Source organism: Cricetulus griseus, chromosome 5 (genome assembly GCF_003668045.3).
Source record: "Cricetulus griseus strain 17A/GY chromosome 5, alternate assembly CriGri-PICRH-1.0, whole genome shotgun sequence".
NCBI lineage: Eukaryota > Metazoa > Chordata > Mammalia > Rodentia > Cricetidae > Cricetulus > Cricetulus griseus.
In genome coordinates, this window is record NC_048598.1 from 54,899,225 (window position 1) to 54,918,480 (window position 19,256).

The window sequence follows — 19,256 nt, forward strand, 5'->3', positions numbered from 1 at the left end:
AATAGCTGGAATTATTATAGGCCTGAGCTACCAGGCTGGGTTCTAATTATAACTTACAATTTTTTTGTTGTTTGTTTATTTGTGTATGTATGTATGTATGCATGTATGAGAGAGACAGAGAGAGAGAGAGAGAGAGAGAGAGAGAGAGAGGCTTGCTATGTAGCCTAGATTGGTTTGATATTTGCTATGTAGCCTAGGATGGCCTTAAACTCATGGTAATCCTCCTGCCTCTGCCTGCTAAGTGCTGGGATTGCAGATTCTCTGGCCTAGTAGCCTTTTTTACTGGAGAAGGTGGTTGGACAGGAGTGACTCCTCTGTCATCATGTGGCAGTGCATGATGTCATCATGCTTGGCATGTGGACGGCACACAGTAAATGTTTACTTTCTCCTTCCCTTGTCCGCTTCTTCTTTCCTCCCTTCCCCTTTCCCTCCCTCCCTCCTCCTCCCATCATTTCCCCAGCCATTTGTTCACACACCAAGCGAGTAGCCCCCGTCCAGCACAGTACAGGGGATGGTGCCATAGCTCTTCAGGGGGCCTGGCAGCTGATTAAAAGGGAAAAAACAAGGAGATTATTTCAAAACACTATGATATGGAGATGGCCCAGGTGCTTCAGGACCCAGAAGTAGCTGTGGAGGGTCTGGGGATGAGGACAGGTTTTCTTCCCTGGGCAGCTCTGGAGCTGAAGCTTGTGCATTTACAGAATGTAGCTAAGACAAGGAGATACTGGGAGAGGGTGCAGCTTGAGGAGGGAAAGCCGTGGGGAAAAGGGCTATGTGTGCCACTGTCTGCTCGAGTAGAGGAGGAAGAGGTGGAAAGATAGGGGCAGAGGAATGGATGGCTAGCCCAGACCAGCTCCTGATAAGAAGAAAGTAAGAAGTCCCTCAGAGCAGTGGGAACATTGCTGAATCAGAAGGAAGGAACCTTCGGGCCTAAGTGTATAATTAGACCTTCCCTGACTTCACATTCCAGGGAAGGAGTGAATCAGAACATGGCTATCTGAGTGAAGGAGGGTGGGTGTTTCCAGCTCCAGATGTGAGAGTCTCAGCCTGGGAGTAAGGCAAAGCAGACAGGCAGGGTGTGTGGAGCCAGCCTGAGGAATGTCTGCTTGGTGGCAGAGGCATGGAAGGTCTGCTTGGTGGCAGAGCCATGTTGTGAGAAGTTGTGTGATTTCTTGCTCCTTGCACGGTACTGACACCTAAGAAACGGAGTAGTTTCTGCATTTTCCACATCTGCTGCCATGAGAATTAGAGTGGCCAGGCCTACAGTGGCTTTAAGGACAATGCCCTTTCTCAGGAATCCTCCAGGGTCTCCTCATGAATCTGGGAGATCATCAATAGAAGAGAGTGAAGAGTGCTTGTTCCCCTTTGTAGTCTGTGCAAGTGAAAGCACCTGGCGAAAGAGCACCTGGCCCGCAAAAGCACACCAAGTGTGTGTGTGCACGAAGTCAGTGCACACAAAGTGAGACTGTTGTGAAGTGAATGCATGTGGGGTGAGCACAGAGAGACACAGAAAGGCAGAGGGAGACAGACATACACGTGGAGACGGGGGGGGGGGAGAGAAAAAGAGGGGTGTGCAATACATGCAGCTAGAGATACTGCCCAAGAGTTTCTTTGTTTTGTTTTCCAAGACAGGGTTTTCTCTGTGGCTTTGGAGGCTGTCCTGGAGCTAGCTCTTGTAGACCAGGCTGGTCTCAAACTCACAGAGATCCACCTGCCTCTGCCTCTGCCTCCCAAGTGCTGGGACTAAAGGTGTGAATCACCACTGCCTGGCTAAGAGTTTCTTTATCAAGTCAGGATCGTTATTTCTGATGTCTATTCATATTTACTCAGGATGTGCTTCATACCCTGGCTTAGAGAAAGAACTCTGTCTAGGGTTCTAGAGTGGGACAACTCTGGTCTGTCTCTCTGGAAAACACTCCTAGGGCTGAGGATCCCCAGGGGATAAGCCACTGGTGTCACTCTGGGGCTGCATGGAATGCGGAGATTTTGGGAGACATCCCTGGGAGTAAGGGGGACCCTTCAGATTTGGTTGGGGTGCTCTGTGCTGAGGAGGCATCTGCTGCTGCTTGGTTTTCTTGGTCCAGGCCAAGGCAGAAGCAGAATGGCCGCTGACATGCACATGCCTTCCTTTCCAGTTCTGCTCACAGACTCCGAGCTCAGTCTGCAGGAACCAATGGTACCTGCCAAGCTGGGGACCCAGGCAGAGAAGGACCGGCGACTGAAAAAGAAGTAAGAGCCTCAGGCCAGGTGCCACTAGGGTGGCCCAGGCCCCCAGCCACTTTCCTTCCCATGTTTTGTCATAGACTGAGCTCAGAGAGACAGAGCCTTGATAAGGCTCGGTCCATGTGGGCACATCTGAGCAGTCCTGAGTTGAGAGCAGGGTGTTAGGTTGATCCTAGGGAGCAGGAAGCAAGAGGGCTGTTGGAGAGTAATCTGGGACCCATGGTTCTCTTGCAGGGCACATGGAGATGGCTAAGTCAGTGTGTGTGAGGTGTGAGAGCACTGTGGGCATGGAGGGTGTTCCTGCCCCACTTCGAAGTTTCATATTGCTTCAGGCATAGAGCAGAAGAATTCAAGGGTGGGGAGCTGGGGAAGTACGAATGCCAGCTCTTGGCCCAGCCTGGAGTGGTCCCCAGGAGTCAGCCTGGTTGAAAAAAAAAAAAAGACTAGTGAGCCTGTTGTTCCTCCCCCAAGACACCAGCTGCTTGAAGATGCTCGCCGAAAAGGAATGCCCTTTGCTCAATGGGATGGCCCCACGGTGGTCTCCTGGCTGGAGGTGAGCCTGGGCAGGGGAGATGCTCTGGGATCTGGAGGGAAGACCATATGGGGTAGGTTTGTTGGTCTCCCCATCCCTACCAAGTCAGGACAGTCCTCTCTGAACTTAAGTCTCTTGTGTCTGCTCTTGGGCTTTGCTTTGCACCTTTGTTCGGTGAGATCAGGACTCACGAGCAGCAGGCATGATGTCCCTATAACTTTACCAGAGTATTTCTCCCAGATAAATACATATGTGCCATACCAAGAAAAAAGGAATGAATTACAGAGGCATCAGTCTTTCACAGGCAGACTGACTCTTCTATCAGGGTACCCTAGGAGTAACCACCAAAGTGATGCTGAGTATGCTCCATGTCTGCAGCTCTGGGTAGGGATGCCTGCCTGGTATGTGGCGGCCTGCAGGGCCAATGTCAAGAGTGGTGCCATCATGTCCGCCTTGTCAGACACAGAGATCCAGCGGGAAATCGGCATCAGCAATGCCCTGCACCGGCTCAAGCTGCGCTTGGCCATCCAGGAGATGGTGTCACTGACTAGCCCCTCAGCCCCACCTACCTCCAGGACTGTGAGTAGCCTCCTTTACCTTTACACCTACAGAGGTACAGACATAGTGTTTATACAGTCTCCCACCGGTCTCCAGGAATAGGGGAGCATTGAGCTCTTTCTTAACTTCCCATCTCCACAGAAGACTCTCCCCCAGTCTTCAGGAGAGTACAATGTGGATTCTAGGAGGATCCCAGTGGGTCTGGTTTCCTGGACCACCCATAGACTTCATTTCTCCATGCCTACCTGACAATAATTGCAGCTCTCTGGATAGTTTTTAGGATGGGCTGCTTAGAACTAGACTGTGGGGAGCTATGGGCTGGATCCATGGGTGGAGTCGGGGGAAGGGAGAATTGTACTTGGGACCTCCTGCTGGGGATCTTAGGGTGGGGGTAGGGCACATCCAGGACCAGGGTGCTTTCCTTTCCTCCTGCAGTCTTCAGGGAATGTCTGGGTGACCCATGAAGAGATGGAAACTCTGGCAACATCTACCAAAACAGTGAGTCTGCCCCTTAGCCCAAGAACTAGTGACACCCACAAAGATTAAGTGAAGAGTGTGTGACGCCAGAAGGACTGGCAGAGACCTAGCATCCCTGATGTTGCCCATTCTGTTCTCAGGGTGAAGGACTGTGGGAGGGTAAGGTGAGATTGGGAATCAGTGCCGTGTACACTGGAGGCTCTGTTCCAGGGGTCATAAGACCCTTAACAGCTTTGGACCACAGGGGGCTCAACCCTGTTATCGGCTTGAGTCACAAGTTCCTTGTTCTTGGCTTGGTCCTTGGTGGAGTAGGAGAGGAGAATGGGAGTGCCTGGCATCTTGCTAGTCAAGCCTGGGAACCGTGGAAGCATGTTTTTGCCACACAAATTTATCACCCCTCACCACAAACGTGCATGCATGCACCCGCTTTTTCAACTGTCCCAACAAGCTTCTCCTGGTCATCTACAAGTTACTGGGGTATCTTTCCCCTTCTTTGCGGGGAGCCTGGGTTGAGGGAGGCTCCAGGTTTCTTGACTTTCGTGTCTCCCCTGACATGCTGCACTGGTTCCTGCTAGGACAGTGACGAGGGCAGCTGGGCCCAGGTAAGACCCCTCCCCGCCTCCCTCATCAGAATTAACTCTCAGCAGTCAGGGCAACATCCTTCCACCAGGCTCTCTGAATGGCACAGCTGGCCGAGTCCAGTGTGTGCATGCCCTTGTCAATCGTGGAGCCATGGACGAAGTTCCTTCTCCCCCCACTCCAAACCCCTCTTGCTTCCCTAGGATGGCAGGTGAGGGGCACTGGGGGGCCCCCAGCATGCTAGACCCTGCACAGCTTGATGCTCTTTTCATGAGCGATGAAACTTAGATTCATACAGTTTTCTTCCATTCCTTATCCTTCCAAAGGATAAGGAATGAGCCCTGGTGAATGAGCCTTTCACTCCTTTACCTCGTGAGCATACATTTATTTAGCCCTAAAGATCGGCCCTTCTAAGCTTTCCAAATGAGTGAAGAGATAACATTAACCAACAGTTTAATGGATTGGAAGGACAGTGTTGACAAATGCAGGGGCAGCGTGAGGTAGTTGTTCCTGTGGTGGAGAATGAGGCAGGACAGCCATGCTTGTTCTCACTGGCCACACCAGTGACAGCACAGCCTCATGATACAACACTAAATGCATCAGAAATGCAAGGCTAAACGAAAAATGCTGATCCCGATGGCTTTATGGAATTAGATAAACCAAAAAGCACGCCAAGCTAATGTATTGTTCAGCGAATATATGTTCTGATAATTGTAAAGCCTTGTTTCTAAGAGTAGAAGAATGGTAGAAAATAAGAGTATAGCAGTTTTAGCCGGGCGTTGATGGCGCACGCCTTTAATCCCAGCATTCAGGAGGCAGAGGCAGACGGATCTCTGTGAGTTCGAGGCCAGCCTGGTCTCCAGAGCGAGTGCCAGGATAGGCTCCAAAGCTACACAGAGAAACCCTGTCTCAAAAGTATAGCAGTTTTGTGCGGGAAGGGCCACGTGGAATGGAATGCCGGGGAAAGGGCAGAGGCTGTACTAGTTCTGAACTTGGATGCTGACCAGGGAAGGATAACTTCATTTGTATCCTTGGTAATAAACATATGTGGCATACAATTTTACATATATCAGCATGTAAATTTCCTTTTAAAATAGAACTTTTCAGTCTGAAAATATCGAGCAGGTAAGGGAGAGGAGGTAGAGGGTTGCTATAGAAACTGAACCTTTCTAAAGCTGGGTGGTCAAGGAGCCCCCATGGCTGTCATCCAGAGGCTTTGCCCCATAGCACAGACCTCACAGGTGGCAGTGGGCATGAGAACATCAACTAAGGACCTGGAGAATTCCTGGAGAGATGACCAGGCCTTAGGGAAACAAACCAGCTATTCAGGCACAGGCTACTGTCCCTTGCTTTGTTTTCTGTCTTCAGCTAACATTTAATCATCCCTTGGACTGAGGAGCTAGCCGTTCCCCAGAGCCAGGCTGTCATCGTTTGCAGAGCCAATGTAACCTGGCCTCTCTTCTGCCTCAGCAGGCCTGAGACTAGCTGAGATAAGGGAGGCAAGTTGTCCATTCACGCTACACAGGCAGAGGTGACAGGAAGGACTCTTTTTATTTTTCTACTACTTGCTCTTGTTCGCTGGTGTAGGCAGTTGATACCAGAGCAGAACCGAGTCATTTTGAGATCCTTCATGAAATACTTCTATCACTTCCCACCATTACCAGTTCCTTAGTGAAAATAAGCTGAAGTATTACTGAGCAGCTTTCCCTTCCTCACGGGTGGAAGATGGATTGGTATTTCTCCCAAATAAATATGCCATCTTTAATCTGTTGGCACTGTCCCCACCATGTCCCCTTCCTTCTCATGTCCCCAGACCCTGGCCTACGGAGACATGAATCATGAATGGATTGGAAATGAGTGGCTGCCCAGCCTGGGGCTCCCTCAGTACCGCAGCTACTTCATGGAGTGCCTGGTGGATGCTCGGATGCTGGATCACCTCACCAAGAAGGACCTGCGGGTCCACCTCAAGATGGTGGACAGTTTTCATCGGTGAGCTAGGCTGGAGTCAGGGCCACCACCTTGATGTGGCCTCTCCCTAAGCCCTGGGGCTCTGTCTTCAGAAATGGAGGGGCCCCTTGTCTCCTAGGGCCTGTTCTGGGTAGCAATAGGTTTCCCTGTCATGAAACTCTCCCATGTTCTTGTCCCATTCTGCAGTTTGTGGATTTGATCCTGTCACCTTTAACCCTTAGGACACAAGTCATTTTTTTTTTTTTCATTAGCATCATCTTTGAGAGTTCCTCTCACTCTGAATTTCCTTGCTTGTCTTTGGGCTTGCTGACTTCTCTGTGTTAACCAAGAGGGCTTACAGTGAATCTGGCACTGAATTTAGGTACAGTATTTCTTCTAGGCTGTGTCATCATTGTGATGAAATACCCTGTCAAAGCAACTTAGGGAAGGAAAGGCTTGTTTTGGTTCACAGTTCCAGAGCACAGTCCATCATGATGGAGACATGAAGAGGCAGGAACGTGAGGCAGCTGGCCTCTCTGCTTCAGTCGTCAGGGAGAAGAGGGAGACGGATGCCAGGGCTTCGCTGGCTTTCTCCTTTCTAGACAGTCTAGGACCCCAGCCCAGGGACTGCTGCTACCCACTCTTAGGGAGGACTGTCATATCTCAATTAACCTAACCAAGATAATCCCTCACAGACGGGTTAGAGGATAATCTAATCTAGATAATTCCTCACAGAGCCCCGAGGCTCATGTTTTAGACAATTATAGATACCCTCACACTAATAATCAATACTAAGCATCTGTATTAGTTTCTTTTTTTCTTTTTTCTTTTTAGGAATTTATTAGTCTCGTTTTTCAGAAAATGTGCTTCATTTCCTAAGTTAGCATCTTCCTTTGAAGAAGTAACGAATCAGGAGACTTAGGTATTAATTATTGCTCATCTTACATAGAGTGTAGTTTGACAGATTTCTTAAAATACTTGTTAGTAATACTAAACAGCATTATTATTAATAATGCCTACAAAGAAAATACCTTGCCAGTGCCCAAAACTAATATTCAGTAAAAATGTAGTTTCCTTTTCCACTTTATAATATATTGACATGCAAAATTATGTGTGACATATTGCTGAATCTTGTAGACAATATTGAACACATGATGTATTTGTTCAACATCAATTCTCCTATCTTTTGCCCACCCATTTTTTTTTTTAATTTCCCTTTCTGCTCCCTAATTATTCCTTTTCTCTGGTTATTCTCCAAGTGTCAAAACATCTTCTGTCTCCATCCTTCAGTTTTTGAGTCATCACCCTGCATAGTTACTTTCGTTGTGGTGATAAAATACCATGGCCAAAAGTGACCTACGGGAGAAAACTGTATCTGGACTCCCAGGTTCAGGGGTGAGTTCATAGTGGTATGAGTGGGATGGCAGCAGGTAGCCAGAGCAGAGTACAGAGCATTCACATCTCCAAAGGGGCACTGTATTAGTCTCTTTATTGCTTCTGTGATTTAAAAAACAAACAAACAAAAAAAGCCTTGACAAAACAGCTTAATGGAGAAAGGATTTATTTTGGTTTTAGTCCCAGACCATTATGGTGGGACAGACATGGCAGTAGGCAGGGGAGGAGGCCTGGCATAGGAGCAGGAAGCTGGATGATCATATCACATTCGCACCCCGGAATTAGAGAAAGAACAGTGAGTGAGGCCAGGCTGTAAACCTTCAAAAGCCACCCCCAAGACTTATTTTACCTAATGGGGCTTTGCCTCCTAAGAGCTCCGCGCTGTTTCCAACCAGTGCCGCCCATCTGGAGACCAAGTGTTGAAACACAGGAGGGACCAGCGCACAGCCACAGGGGCCATGGGCTTGCTGTACTTACGCATCACCGGTGGGAGTCCCTCAACTTTGGACCCATGTCCTTAATCCTTGTCATCTTTTGACTGAAAAGATCTGTCTAAACCTGTCACGGTGGAGGCCCCATGCTGGAAAGCCTGGGAGCAGAATTTGGCCTAGAGACATTTTATTTGGCCCACATGTTTTTTAAAAAATCATGAATTTGGTTGCCAGTATTTTGTTTTTTGTTTTAATTTTTATTATTTTATTATTTTATGTGTATGGCTGTTTTACCTGCTTGCATGTGAACCACATGTATCCCTATTGCCTGTGGAAGACAGAAGAGGACATCAGACCATTGTGGATCACCATGTGGGTTCTGGGAATTAAACCAAGGTCCTCTGGAAGAGTGTCCAGTGCTCTTAACCACTGAGCCAACTCTTCAGGTCCAGATGCCACTGTTTTTTTTTTTTTTTTTGAGGGGGGGTTTCGAGACAGGGTTTCTCTGTGTAGCTTTGGAGCCTATCCTGGTACTCGCTCTGGAGACCAGGCTGGCCTCGAACTCACAGAGATCCGCCTGCCTCTGCCTCCTGAGTGCTGGGGTTAAAGGCGTGTGCCACCATCGCTCAGACAACGCTCAGATGCCACTGTTTTTAACAGAAATTTCTATCTAAATGTCTGGGATTCTGGCTTCTCTTGAAAGATGGGAAGTTCCATGGTCACACTGCAACCCAGACACAACAGCCCCTCTAGCCTGCTTCCCAGCTAGCTCATGAACGACAGCTAGTATCACGGCCTACTCCCATTCAGCACTGCAGAATGAGGCTGGTAGGGACAGCTCTAAGAGCTGACTGCGTTAAAAGTTCTTGCCCAGCTTCTTGTAGCCCTGCTTGTTACTTAATCCGGGCCTTTGCCTCAAGTAGATAGTAAGACTTTTCTAGTTTTTGTGACTTTTCTAGTTCCTTTTAGGATTTTGATATGCCACAGAGATTTAAATGTGGACAGGATCTGGTTAAGGATGAGGATGAGGGAACTGAGGCATGGGAGGGAGCAGTAGCTTAGGGATGACGGCAGAGCGCAGGTGGAACTAAGTCTGAGGACTCAAGTTCAGTCCTGGGCCCCTTAGCCTTTCTGACCCCACAGCAACTTGTGAGGGCTGCAGGGAAGCTAAGCTATGTCTTCTCTGCCCTTCACCCCTTGCTGAAAGGGAGTCTTTTGTCTTTGCCTGGGTGGCTGCCAGGCCCAGCTGCACCTGTCTCCTCTAGTGTGATTGATAGGCAGAAGATGTGTTGCTCCTCTGCCGGTCTGGCATGTGCCTGGACTGAGGAAGAAGGCCCTCTCCAGTCTTACCAGGACAGTGGGAGTCCTCCCACAGCCACACTGTGAGGAGTGGGGAGAAGGCCAGCCTGCCACGGGCTATTGAGCAGCTCCTTGGTTCTTCAGGTTTCCAAGGTGTCACCACACACTTGGCCTCTGCCATTCACTCTGGGTTATTGTACTCAACATTCCAGTAGCATGTTCTTTTCTTTTTTCTATTGGAGTTTGGGACAAGGACTCACTCTGCAGCTCATGCTGGCCTCAAAATCACAGCACCCCTGTCTTATCCTCCAAATATTGGGATTACAGGCATGAGCCCTCATGCCTGGCCTTAAAAGCATGTTCTTGGGTCTGGATTGTATTCCTTTGTTGCAACACTTGGGTCTTAACACAGGCAGTCAGGCATGCTGACACTGAGCTTTACCCCAAGCCACCTCTCCTTGTCTTTGAAACAGGGACTCATGTGACTCAGGGTGGCCTTAAACTTTCTGTGTAGCCAAGGATGACCTTGAGTTTCTGATCCTCCTGTTTCTACTTCCAAGTGTAGGGTTTATAGGCATGTGCCACTGTGCCTGACCTTCCTGGCCTTCTTTGTATTTTGAGACAGGGTCTCACTAAGTTGTCTAGTCTTTAACTCATTCTGTAATAACCCTTGAACTTGGAGTCCTATTGCCTTAGCCTCCTGAATAGCTTGGATTACCGGGTTGCACCACCAAGTCACTTTTGGAGACATTCATGTAAGTCATTATTTTTATGACAAGAAAGGGATATTTATGTCTTAACCTACCAACAGAGGCAGCAAATCAAGGAGACATTGTTTCTACCTGCTCACTTGTCCAGGTGGTGCTGATGCCCTCATCTTTTGACATCTCACCTAGTGCTTCTCCTAGGACTGGGGTAGTCTGTTGAGTGGGGTTCTGCCGTTTGGGTTGACCCCACTCCACACATACATCAATCTTCTACCTTCATAATAGTGGTTCTGTTTCTGAGTCCACGAGATGTTCTGAGCCTTCCCATTCATGGTCACTTTTAATCCTCACCACAACCCTGAAAGAGAGGTAGGACTCCATCTTTCAGATTCCCAGTGCCCTCAGCCCTTGGCAGAGCTGGCGTTCAAACCTGTCTTGACCTAACTATAGGGGCTTTATGGTTTTGCTGTGTTGTCCAACAGCTTTGAAAGTCACAGGAACTGTGACAAAGATTACAGGAGCATTTCCCATCACGGGCTGGCCGTGTGTCCTTATGCTTCTTCACAGTCATCTAGAGCGTGAGATAGCAGCTAATACATTAAATACAGGCTGCCTAGAAATGTGTCTTTGAGCCATGAGCATTCCAGGCAGAAGAGCTGAGGGAGCACTGTATAATTTAATTTCAGAGTGGCTGGAATTGGGATGGGCCTTCTGTCCTGTTGCTCTGTGTAAAGGAAAACCCAGAAAGGGAAAAGGACGAAGTAGTGGTCTAGGACCCTTATATTTGTCTCAGTGTGATGAGCTGCCCATCATTGGAAGTGCTATAGGGTGGGTGACTCTTAGATTTGGAGGAGCTCAGATTAATGGCTGTGGGGTCCCTTCTAACCCAAGGTTCTCTGCCCGACTTGCTGTTTATTCACTACTTATTATGACCTGCTGCTCTTTTGGTATAGTTAGTAAGTTATGTAAATTGTTTCATTTCATCCTTAAGCACTTATAGCACCTATGATGTTCTGGAGATTTATGACCAGTGAGTTAAACAGCCCCCTGACCTCATGAAGTGTACATTCTGACTTGGCAAGACAAGACAATTAAGGAGCTAGGAAAAAAAAATCAGACCAAGTTAGTGTGTGAGTGTGGGGTGGAGGTGGTGGTGGTGCTGGTGTAGTGTGAGTCTACCTTAGGTGACCACTGAGTTGGTGTGGCAGGAGACATTTGGGCAAAGACTTAAAGATGAAGAAAGAGTGAACTATTTAGAAAAGAGGTGGGATGCTCTGAGTAGACATAGAAACCAGTGCAAAGGCCCAGAGGCACCCAGGCCTCAGAAGTCTGCTGTGTGTGAGCATGGGTGTCAGTGTGGCTGCAGCACAGAGAGCAAGGTGGACAGGAATGGGGATACCTTTGGCGTCTTGTAAGCCAAAGGACTAAGTAAGCCATGAAAGGACTGAGTGAGATGGCAATATGAAGGGGAGTATCTTAGATTTCCTTTTCCTTTGATTGTGAGTGGTAGTGAGTCTTTACCATCCCAATGCCTGCAAAGAAGTTTCATTCAAAGCCCTTCCACCAGTCAGGGCCTTTGTTAGTTTCTTCTTGTTGGAACCTGACACAACCTGGAAGAGAAAGGATTCATTTTTACTTCTGGTTTGTGTCCATTATGAAGGGGGAAGCAGAGAGAATGTCTTGTAGGCTGTCACCAGCTCCCATTTTATTCCATCTGGTTCCCAGCCTGTGGGATGGAGATTCAGGGAGATTCACCACCTCCATAATCACCTCTGGAAATGCCCTTGAAGACACACCCAGAGATGCATTTAACTGGGCTAGGTGGTGTGTTCTAACCAAGGTGACAGTCAAGACTAACCTTTATAGGCCCTTCCTGCCTGAAGTGTCGGGGGGATGTAAGCAGCAGGATGTGGAAGTAACCTCAGACCAGGCACAAGCCCTGGCAGCAGAGGCCTGAGGAGACTAGGGTGTTCTTTGTGCTGGGTACAATGGGTCTGCACCTTCTATGGCTGGTACAGAATGGTGGAGGGGGCGTGTGGGCAGGAATGCAGCCACACCAAAGCCCTGGCTCAGGTTCTGTGTGCCTACAGAACCAGTCTTCAGTATGGCATCATGTGTCTGAAGAGGCTGAATTATGACCGGAAGGAGCTGGAGAAGAGGCGTGAGGAGAGCCAGCATGAGATCAAGGGTAAGCCGGTCTGGCTTGGGGAAGCTTGCTTCCACCCCCAGCCTGGGGCCCAACGAGCCTCAGGGAAGACTCAGATCTGAGAGGTCACTACAACCCCAGCCCTTTGGATGCAGTAAACATATTACATGTCCACTCAGATGGGATTCCACTTCCCTCAGACAGTGGCTACCAACCAGATTGATGTGACCTCTGGGATGCTGCTGTAGACTGATGTGCTCATAGAAGGTGGTGACCCAGGCGGGAGGGAGACAGTTGGATGGTAAAGAGGCAGGTTTTAGACAGGACTCTGAAAGTGGAAAGAATAAGGTCACTTTGGCCTGGGGTGGGGGAATGACCCATTCTGGGACTCCAGGAAGAAAAGTGTTGCATCTGGCAGAGATGCAGTGAGGAGGAGCTGGCTCTGCAAGAACCCAGATGCCATGGAGGACAGAAAGATGTAGGAAGTTAGGGATGGAGTAGGAGCTAGAAAGCCGGGTAACTGGGGCTCTGCATCTAGGAAACTACTTCTCTACCTGGAAAAGCCTGGGCCAGCCATGTTTCCTTTTTGTCCATTTCTTCCTCTGCCCTCCAGATGTGCTGGTCTGGACCAATGACCAGGTGGTTCACTGGGTCCAGTCTATTGGACTAAGGGACTATGCTGGAAATCTACATGAGAGTGGTGTGCACGGTGCCCTGCTGGCCCTGGATGAGAACTTCGATCACAACACCCTGGCCTTGGTTCTGCAAATCCCCACACAGAACACCCAGGTAGCCCTTCAGTCAGTCAGCATCCACCTACCCCCCATGCGTGGCTGTGTGTGTTCCGGTGTGTGTGTGTGTGTGTGTGTGTGTGTGTGTGTGTGTGTGTGTGTGTGTGTTGGTCTGTACCAATAGGGTGCAGTGTTCTCAGACCTCTGTGTGGTCCTGGTGCATTGCCAAAGCTCCTTAGGGAATGTGTGTCTTTCACATGCGGATATTTGATATTTTTCTTGTCACGAGGCTGTGGGTCACTCCAGCTCTTCCCAAGCCTCTTTCATGGCTGAGGCTTGGTACTTTCCTTTCCTTTAAGTTGCTTCTCTGACCCAACTTTTCATAGGGAAGGACAAGCTCTGGGCCCCACAGGGACTATAGAGCCTGTGTCTACCGTAGGGATCTGCTCCTGGGTCTCTAGGCTTCAGCAGACTAAATATACCAGTGGGCACAGCTCAGAGACACTCCATACCAGGGCTTTGTCTTCCTGTCAGCAGCTGAAAAGATTAGACATCTCCTTCCATTACACTTCATAATTATTATTGTAACTTTTATCAAGAAATATACCTAAATTATCTTGACCCTATTTATATTTTTGGCTCTTCTAACTTCCTGTGGGTGATGGATTCTAGATGCACTCACAGTTGTGTAAAGTGCTTCCTGGTTTTAGTTGTCCTAAATATGCGTCTGCCAGGCTTCCCCTGGGGAAAAGATCCACCTCTTCCTTACAGTTTAACTCGATGAGGATGTTTGTATGTGACTGGTTCTCCCCTTTTGTAAGAACTGTGAATTTCATAAACTCTGATTATATTGCCTCTGGGCCCAAGCCTTTGTCTCTCCAGACAGAATGGTCTTAATTCTTTTAGCCTTCTCTCGTGGAGACTAGCTGCTGCCCCTGATCATTTTAGCTGCCCTTGTCTGAACTGTTTGCAGCTGTCAGATTGCTTTTGAAATTCAGCCACTAGCTGTGCTGGCTATTCTGGGAGCAGACACTTTTTGGCTTGAGGGAGGGTGGGGCTGTGTTGTCTCTTGGTTCTGGACAGCATTGGCCTTGGTAGTAATGGCAGCATTCAGGGCCAATGTGTTTGTGGACTGTCTGCTGTGACACCTACTGACCAGTCAAAACACATAGCATGGAACCTTTCCTTTACAGTAAAAGTTTGGATTTCCTCCAAATGCAATTTCTCTACTCCTGCCCACCTCTAACTTCATTTGCAGGTTTCCTGCCTGCTCAGGGCTCTGCATCCTTTTAACCTCTCACTACCCGGGAGATATTTGAAATGTCACAACACTTTTCCTTTCTCATCATTTGTAAGGCATAACGCTCCCACTCTGACAAACAGTATCCTGATAGAATTCTGTGCTTGATATTTTCCCCCCAGAAATGGGCTTTCTCTTTTGAAAAGTTTCTACACCCCGAAAGCCTCTCCGGTGATACAACAATCCGAATCAAACTGAATTAGAAAAAGCCCACATTTAATGGATACAATGCTCCTGGATGGCCTTCCAGTTCCCCAGAGAGGAGAAGGGAAAGAGAGACCGGAAAAACCACACATCTGTTTTCTGAGGGACAGTTTAAATACCCTGTAGGAGTATTTAAACTCTGAGCATCTGTGGGGGAGGGGTCATCATTTGGCAGGCTTTCTGAGATGCAGCAGAGTTTGGAGAGATAGGGGAGGGGGCTTAGGCTGGAACTTCCACTAGAACATTCCAGACTTTTTGGGCATATGGATGCCAGGGGCTGGGATGAAGCTTCCACCTTAACATCTTTCCCACTTCCTGTCTCAGGATGCCTATTTCCTCTTCACTTCTCCCCCTCATCTTTTCCCTCCACCTTCCTTCCTTCCTTCTTTGTCCTCCTCCTCTTTTTCTTTTTCTTTTTTTTTTTTTTTTTTTGAGACAGGGTTTCTCTGTGTAGCCCTGGCTGTCCTGGAACTGGATCTATAGATCAGGTTGGCCTTGATCTCAGATATCCATCTGCCTCTGCCTCCTGGGATTCAAGGCATCCACTACCACCACCTAGCATTTTCTTGACCTGTTTATCTGACACAGTATGGAATCCTTTATGGACAATGGTTGAAATACCTGGTGACAGAAAGTTTTGAAAACCTCCCTGTTTCTCTTTTCTTTGGATTGATTTTTTTATTTTATGTGTGTGTGTGTGTGTGTGTGTCTGTGTCTGTGTCTGTGTCTGTGTCTGTGTCTGTGTCTGTCTGTCTGTATGTGTACCATATGCATGCAGGTGTTGCAGAGGCCAGAATAAGGTTTCTGGTTCCCTGGAACTGAAGTTACAGGCAGTTGTCAGTCACCTGATATGGGTGCTGGGAACTGAACCTGAGTCCTCTGTAAGAGCAACAAGCGCTCTTAATGTCTGATCCACCTTTCCACGCACTCTGGTAGTTTCCTTAATGAGTTAATTTTGAGGAGGTCTAGAAAAGTGTCTGTGTGCCACACAGCTCAGGGCTCCCACTACCCATGATGGGGAATTCTTTTTTTTTTTTTTTTTTTTTTTTTTTGGTTTTTCGAGACAGGGTTTCTCTGTGTAGCTTTGGAGCCTATCTTGACACTTGCTCTGGAGACCAGGCTGGCCTCGAACTCACAGAGATCCGCCTGCCTCTGCCTCCCGAGTGCTGGGATTAAAGGCGTGAGCTACCAACGCCCGGCGAGGGAATTCTTACAGTTTGAGTCTGTAATGTGCATGCTGTCAGATGAGTTCATTTACTCCTCAGAAGTTTTGATTACCCATAGTGTGCATGCTTATTTTTCTTCCTCCTGCTCTCACCAAAGGGTAGTCAGCCATGATTTTCCCTTAGAGACAAAATATAGGCTTTAAAAATATAATTTGTGCTTACTCATAGAAAATTGAATATATTTGTATATTGATCATCTTTGTCTACTGTTACCTCCCTCCAGTTCCTACCAGTGCTTCCATTCCGTCTCCCTCCCCACTTCATGCCCTCTTTCTGTTATTGGTAACTCTGTGAGTCCTGTGAGTGAAGACAGTTTTTCCAGTAGATAAAGCCTGTCTATTCATGTGTTCTGTAATCCTATTTTTAAAATGACATTTACCCCTAATTTGTCACATATGAAAGGATCCTAAGTTTAACAGTTTGACATTTAGTAGGACACTATTAGCGATTTGCTTGAAGTAGTAGCCTCAGGAAGACGTGTGAGGTTTCTAAAGGGTTAAGTGTACTAACCCCTTTATCCTGCCCATCTCTGCCGCTTAGGTTCCAGGAGACAGTTGTGAGATGCCATAAAGGGGGGGGGGAAATGAGATGACTCAGTGGAAAAAAGAGCTTGCCACCAAGCAGGATGACCTGAGTTTGATCCTTGGGACCTGCATGGTGAAAAGAGAGAAACAATTCTTGCAAGTTCTTCTCTGACCTCCACAGTACATAGTAGCAAACACGCATGTGCGCGCGCGCGCGCGCGCGCGCGCGCGCACACACACACACACACACACACACACACACACACACACACTAATGTATAATAAAAACTGAATTAATGTAAATTTTAAAAGAGAAAGATACCATAAATGTATTAACTAAGCCTATCTTTCTTCCTCTTACCACGTGGGTTTTAGGCCCGTCAAGTGATGGAGAGAGAATTCAATAACCTGTTGGCCTTGGGCACAGACAGGAAGTTGGATGACGTGAGTACCTGGATATGAATTTAGAGCCTTGGTCATTGTAGGCTTGTTGGATTGGGGTTCATGAGATCTCCTAGCTCAGGGCTGATGAGCAGTGGCTAGCCTAAGGGAGGAGAGCCAGCAGGGATGGTGGTGGTGGGGGTATGTTGTTGAGCATCAGTAGACTGTGGGGAAGTCTCTATGAAAATCATTTGTGGTATAAAAACCAAAAGTCCATGTTATACTTCTGGTATCTTCTACCTCAATGCTCAGCCCTCTCAACCATGCAGGGTCAAAGATCATCCCCCAGAGGTTATATCTTTGGGGTGGCTCTTCTGTCTCTGTGTCTCAGACTCCACTCCATCTCTCCCTGCTTGGTGAGATCGCAGCCTGTCCTCCAGTTTTGTGGCGTTTGAAGACAGGTGCTCTGCTGAGAAGCTGAGTGACAGCCCTGCTCTCTGTTCCTCAGGGTAGTTGGTACAGCTGAACAAAAACTCAGGCCTTTGTCACTCCAGATCTTGGCACTGCTGAACATAAATACTCAGGCCCTTGTCACCCCAGGTCTCCTATAGCTCCCTTCGGGTTCAGGGAAGACTTTGATGGCCCTGCCAGCACTTCCCCCTCTTGACCCATTTCCCTGTCACCAACTTCCTTGACCTTTCCAGCCGGTCTGCCTTACCTGACTGTGCTTTACTGAGATGCCACAGCAAGGAGAAGCTCTTGCTGAACAAGCCTATGACTTGGGTTTGATCTCTGGAGCCTATAGAAAGGCAGAAGAAGGTGACCAATTTTTCAGTGTTGTCCCCCCACTGCCACAGATGTACTGTGGCAGGTGTGTCCTCCCCCCATGTTTATTTTTAGGTTCGGCATCTTCAGACCTTGCTAAATTAAGAAATTAGGACCCCAACTATCCATTTATTAACAGTTACTGAGGTAGACAGCGTTCCCAGACGCCACTCGGGATCAGGGAACGCATTCTTTGGAAAAACAAGAAAGCATGCGTTTTTGTTCCATGGAGCATAGGATGCCGTAGAGGGAAAGGAGAAGAAAACAGAAGGAGTAGAAAACCAAGGGACTGAGGGGAGCAAGGGAAGGGGATGAGGGGAAAGAAACGTTCGTTCATGAAATAATCTTGCAAATGCATGTAAAATGCTTTTGGGACAGGCCTTATGACAGAGGTTTACAAGTGATTACAGCATTTGTCATTCCAAGGGCACAGATTACAAATTGGAAGGGACTAGAAATGGGAGGAGCTATTGAGGCAAAAACATGGTTCAGTGGTCCTGTTCCTGCTCACTCTGCCCATATCATGGGGTCTGTACAGTCCTGAAAATACAAGGGTGGGAGATGAGGCTTGGCTACAAGGCGGGGAGCTGTGGCTCTGAAGGGTGTGTGAGTGGCCACGCACAGGCCACCTTGCATCGAGGTATCCTATGGGGTTGTGTGGCTCTGGGTGCCCACCTGCAGACAAAGTGATTCTGGAGACTTGATTGGCATTGATGAGGAACAGATGATGGAGGTCGTCCCCTGTGCCCTTTGTAGGAGCATGTCTCTGGCCATTTGTCTGACCCATCAATGTCTGTGTGTTCTAGTCCCACTGGAGAAGGTAGCTGATGAGATGAGGCCGATGATGGAATTCCCATTTTACAGATAAGAAAACTGAAGCCCAGAAAGTTGATGTTGCTAGTAATGTGGCTGAACCAAGAATGGCAACCTAGAAGTCATGATCCCCGGCAGTGTTTTCCTAGCAACCTGGATCGTATCTTTATTGAGGTCCCAGAAGGAGAGGAGAGCAGTGCTGGGGCTGACCAGTGACTTCCCATAGGGAGCCTGGAAAGGGAAATACTTTGAAAGAAGCATTGGGCTCTCCCACCTCAGTTTGGGAAGGTTGGGGTGGGTATAGCAATGGAGTTGGGACCTCCTTCTTGATCTTGAGTGAGAGACCTCTTGTAGTCATCCCCTTCAGCCCCCATTCATCTTACAGGAGAAAATAACTGAGGGCTAGAGAGTGAAGTTCGGAAGTAATACCCTTTAGAGTTTCAGGGACCGGTAGCAACTCCAGTATGTCCCATGGTGCAGGGGGAAGAGAAGGTGTTCCGCCGAGCACCTTCCTGGAGGAAACGCTTCCGGCCGCGGGATCACCACAGTGGTGGCATGCTGGGCACCTCGGCAGAGACGCTCCCGGTGGGCTTCCGTGTGTCCACGCTGGGCCCGCTGCAGCCCCCACCCGCCCCGCCTAAGAAGATCATGCCGGAAGGTGAGTGCGGGGCTGGCCGCGGGCTCCCTCCCGCACCCTGGGGCCGAGCGGGCTGGAGAGGGGCGAGGCCGAGGCTGCGCTGCACTAACGCTGCGGTGGGGCGCGCACTAACCCGCGCTCTGTGTGTTCTCCCGCCGCTGCCGACTCCTACCAGCCGGGACGGCGGGGGCGCAGAGACTGGAGCCCTCCACGGTCCGGACCTACTCCTGCTGACCCCCCACCCTCCCGCCCCGGGTATGACGGGGGTGTGCCCCCGGCTCGGGGTAAGTGGGCCTGGCCGTGGCTGCGCTCGCCCGCCTT

At 48.8% G+C, this 19,256-nt stretch overlaps 1 protein-coding gene across 1 annotated transcript in view; it reads left to right on the top strand.

Moving 5' to 3' along the window:
* Ppfia4 (PTPRF interacting protein alpha 4) overlaps positions 1–19,256 on the top strand; it is a 40,560-nt gene that overhangs the window by 19,076 nt on the left and 2,228 nt on the right. The window contains exons 18-26 of the mRNA XM_027417560.2: positions 2,136–2,229; positions 2,695–2,776; positions 3,134–3,334; positions 3,749–3,811; positions 6,183–6,358; positions 12,239–12,336; positions 12,908–13,083; positions 16,655–16,723; positions 18,779–18,956. Of these exons, the coding sequence (XP_027273361.1) occupies positions 2,136–2,229; positions 2,695–2,776; positions 3,134–3,334; positions 3,749–3,811; positions 6,183–6,358; positions 12,239–12,336; positions 12,908–13,083; positions 16,655–16,723; positions 18,779–18,956 (1,137 nt within the window). The remainder of the gene's footprint in view (positions 1–2,135; positions 2,230–2,694; positions 2,777–3,133; positions 3,335–3,748; positions 3,812–6,182; positions 6,359–12,238; positions 12,337–12,907; positions 13,084–16,654; positions 16,724–18,778; positions 18,957–19,256) is intronic.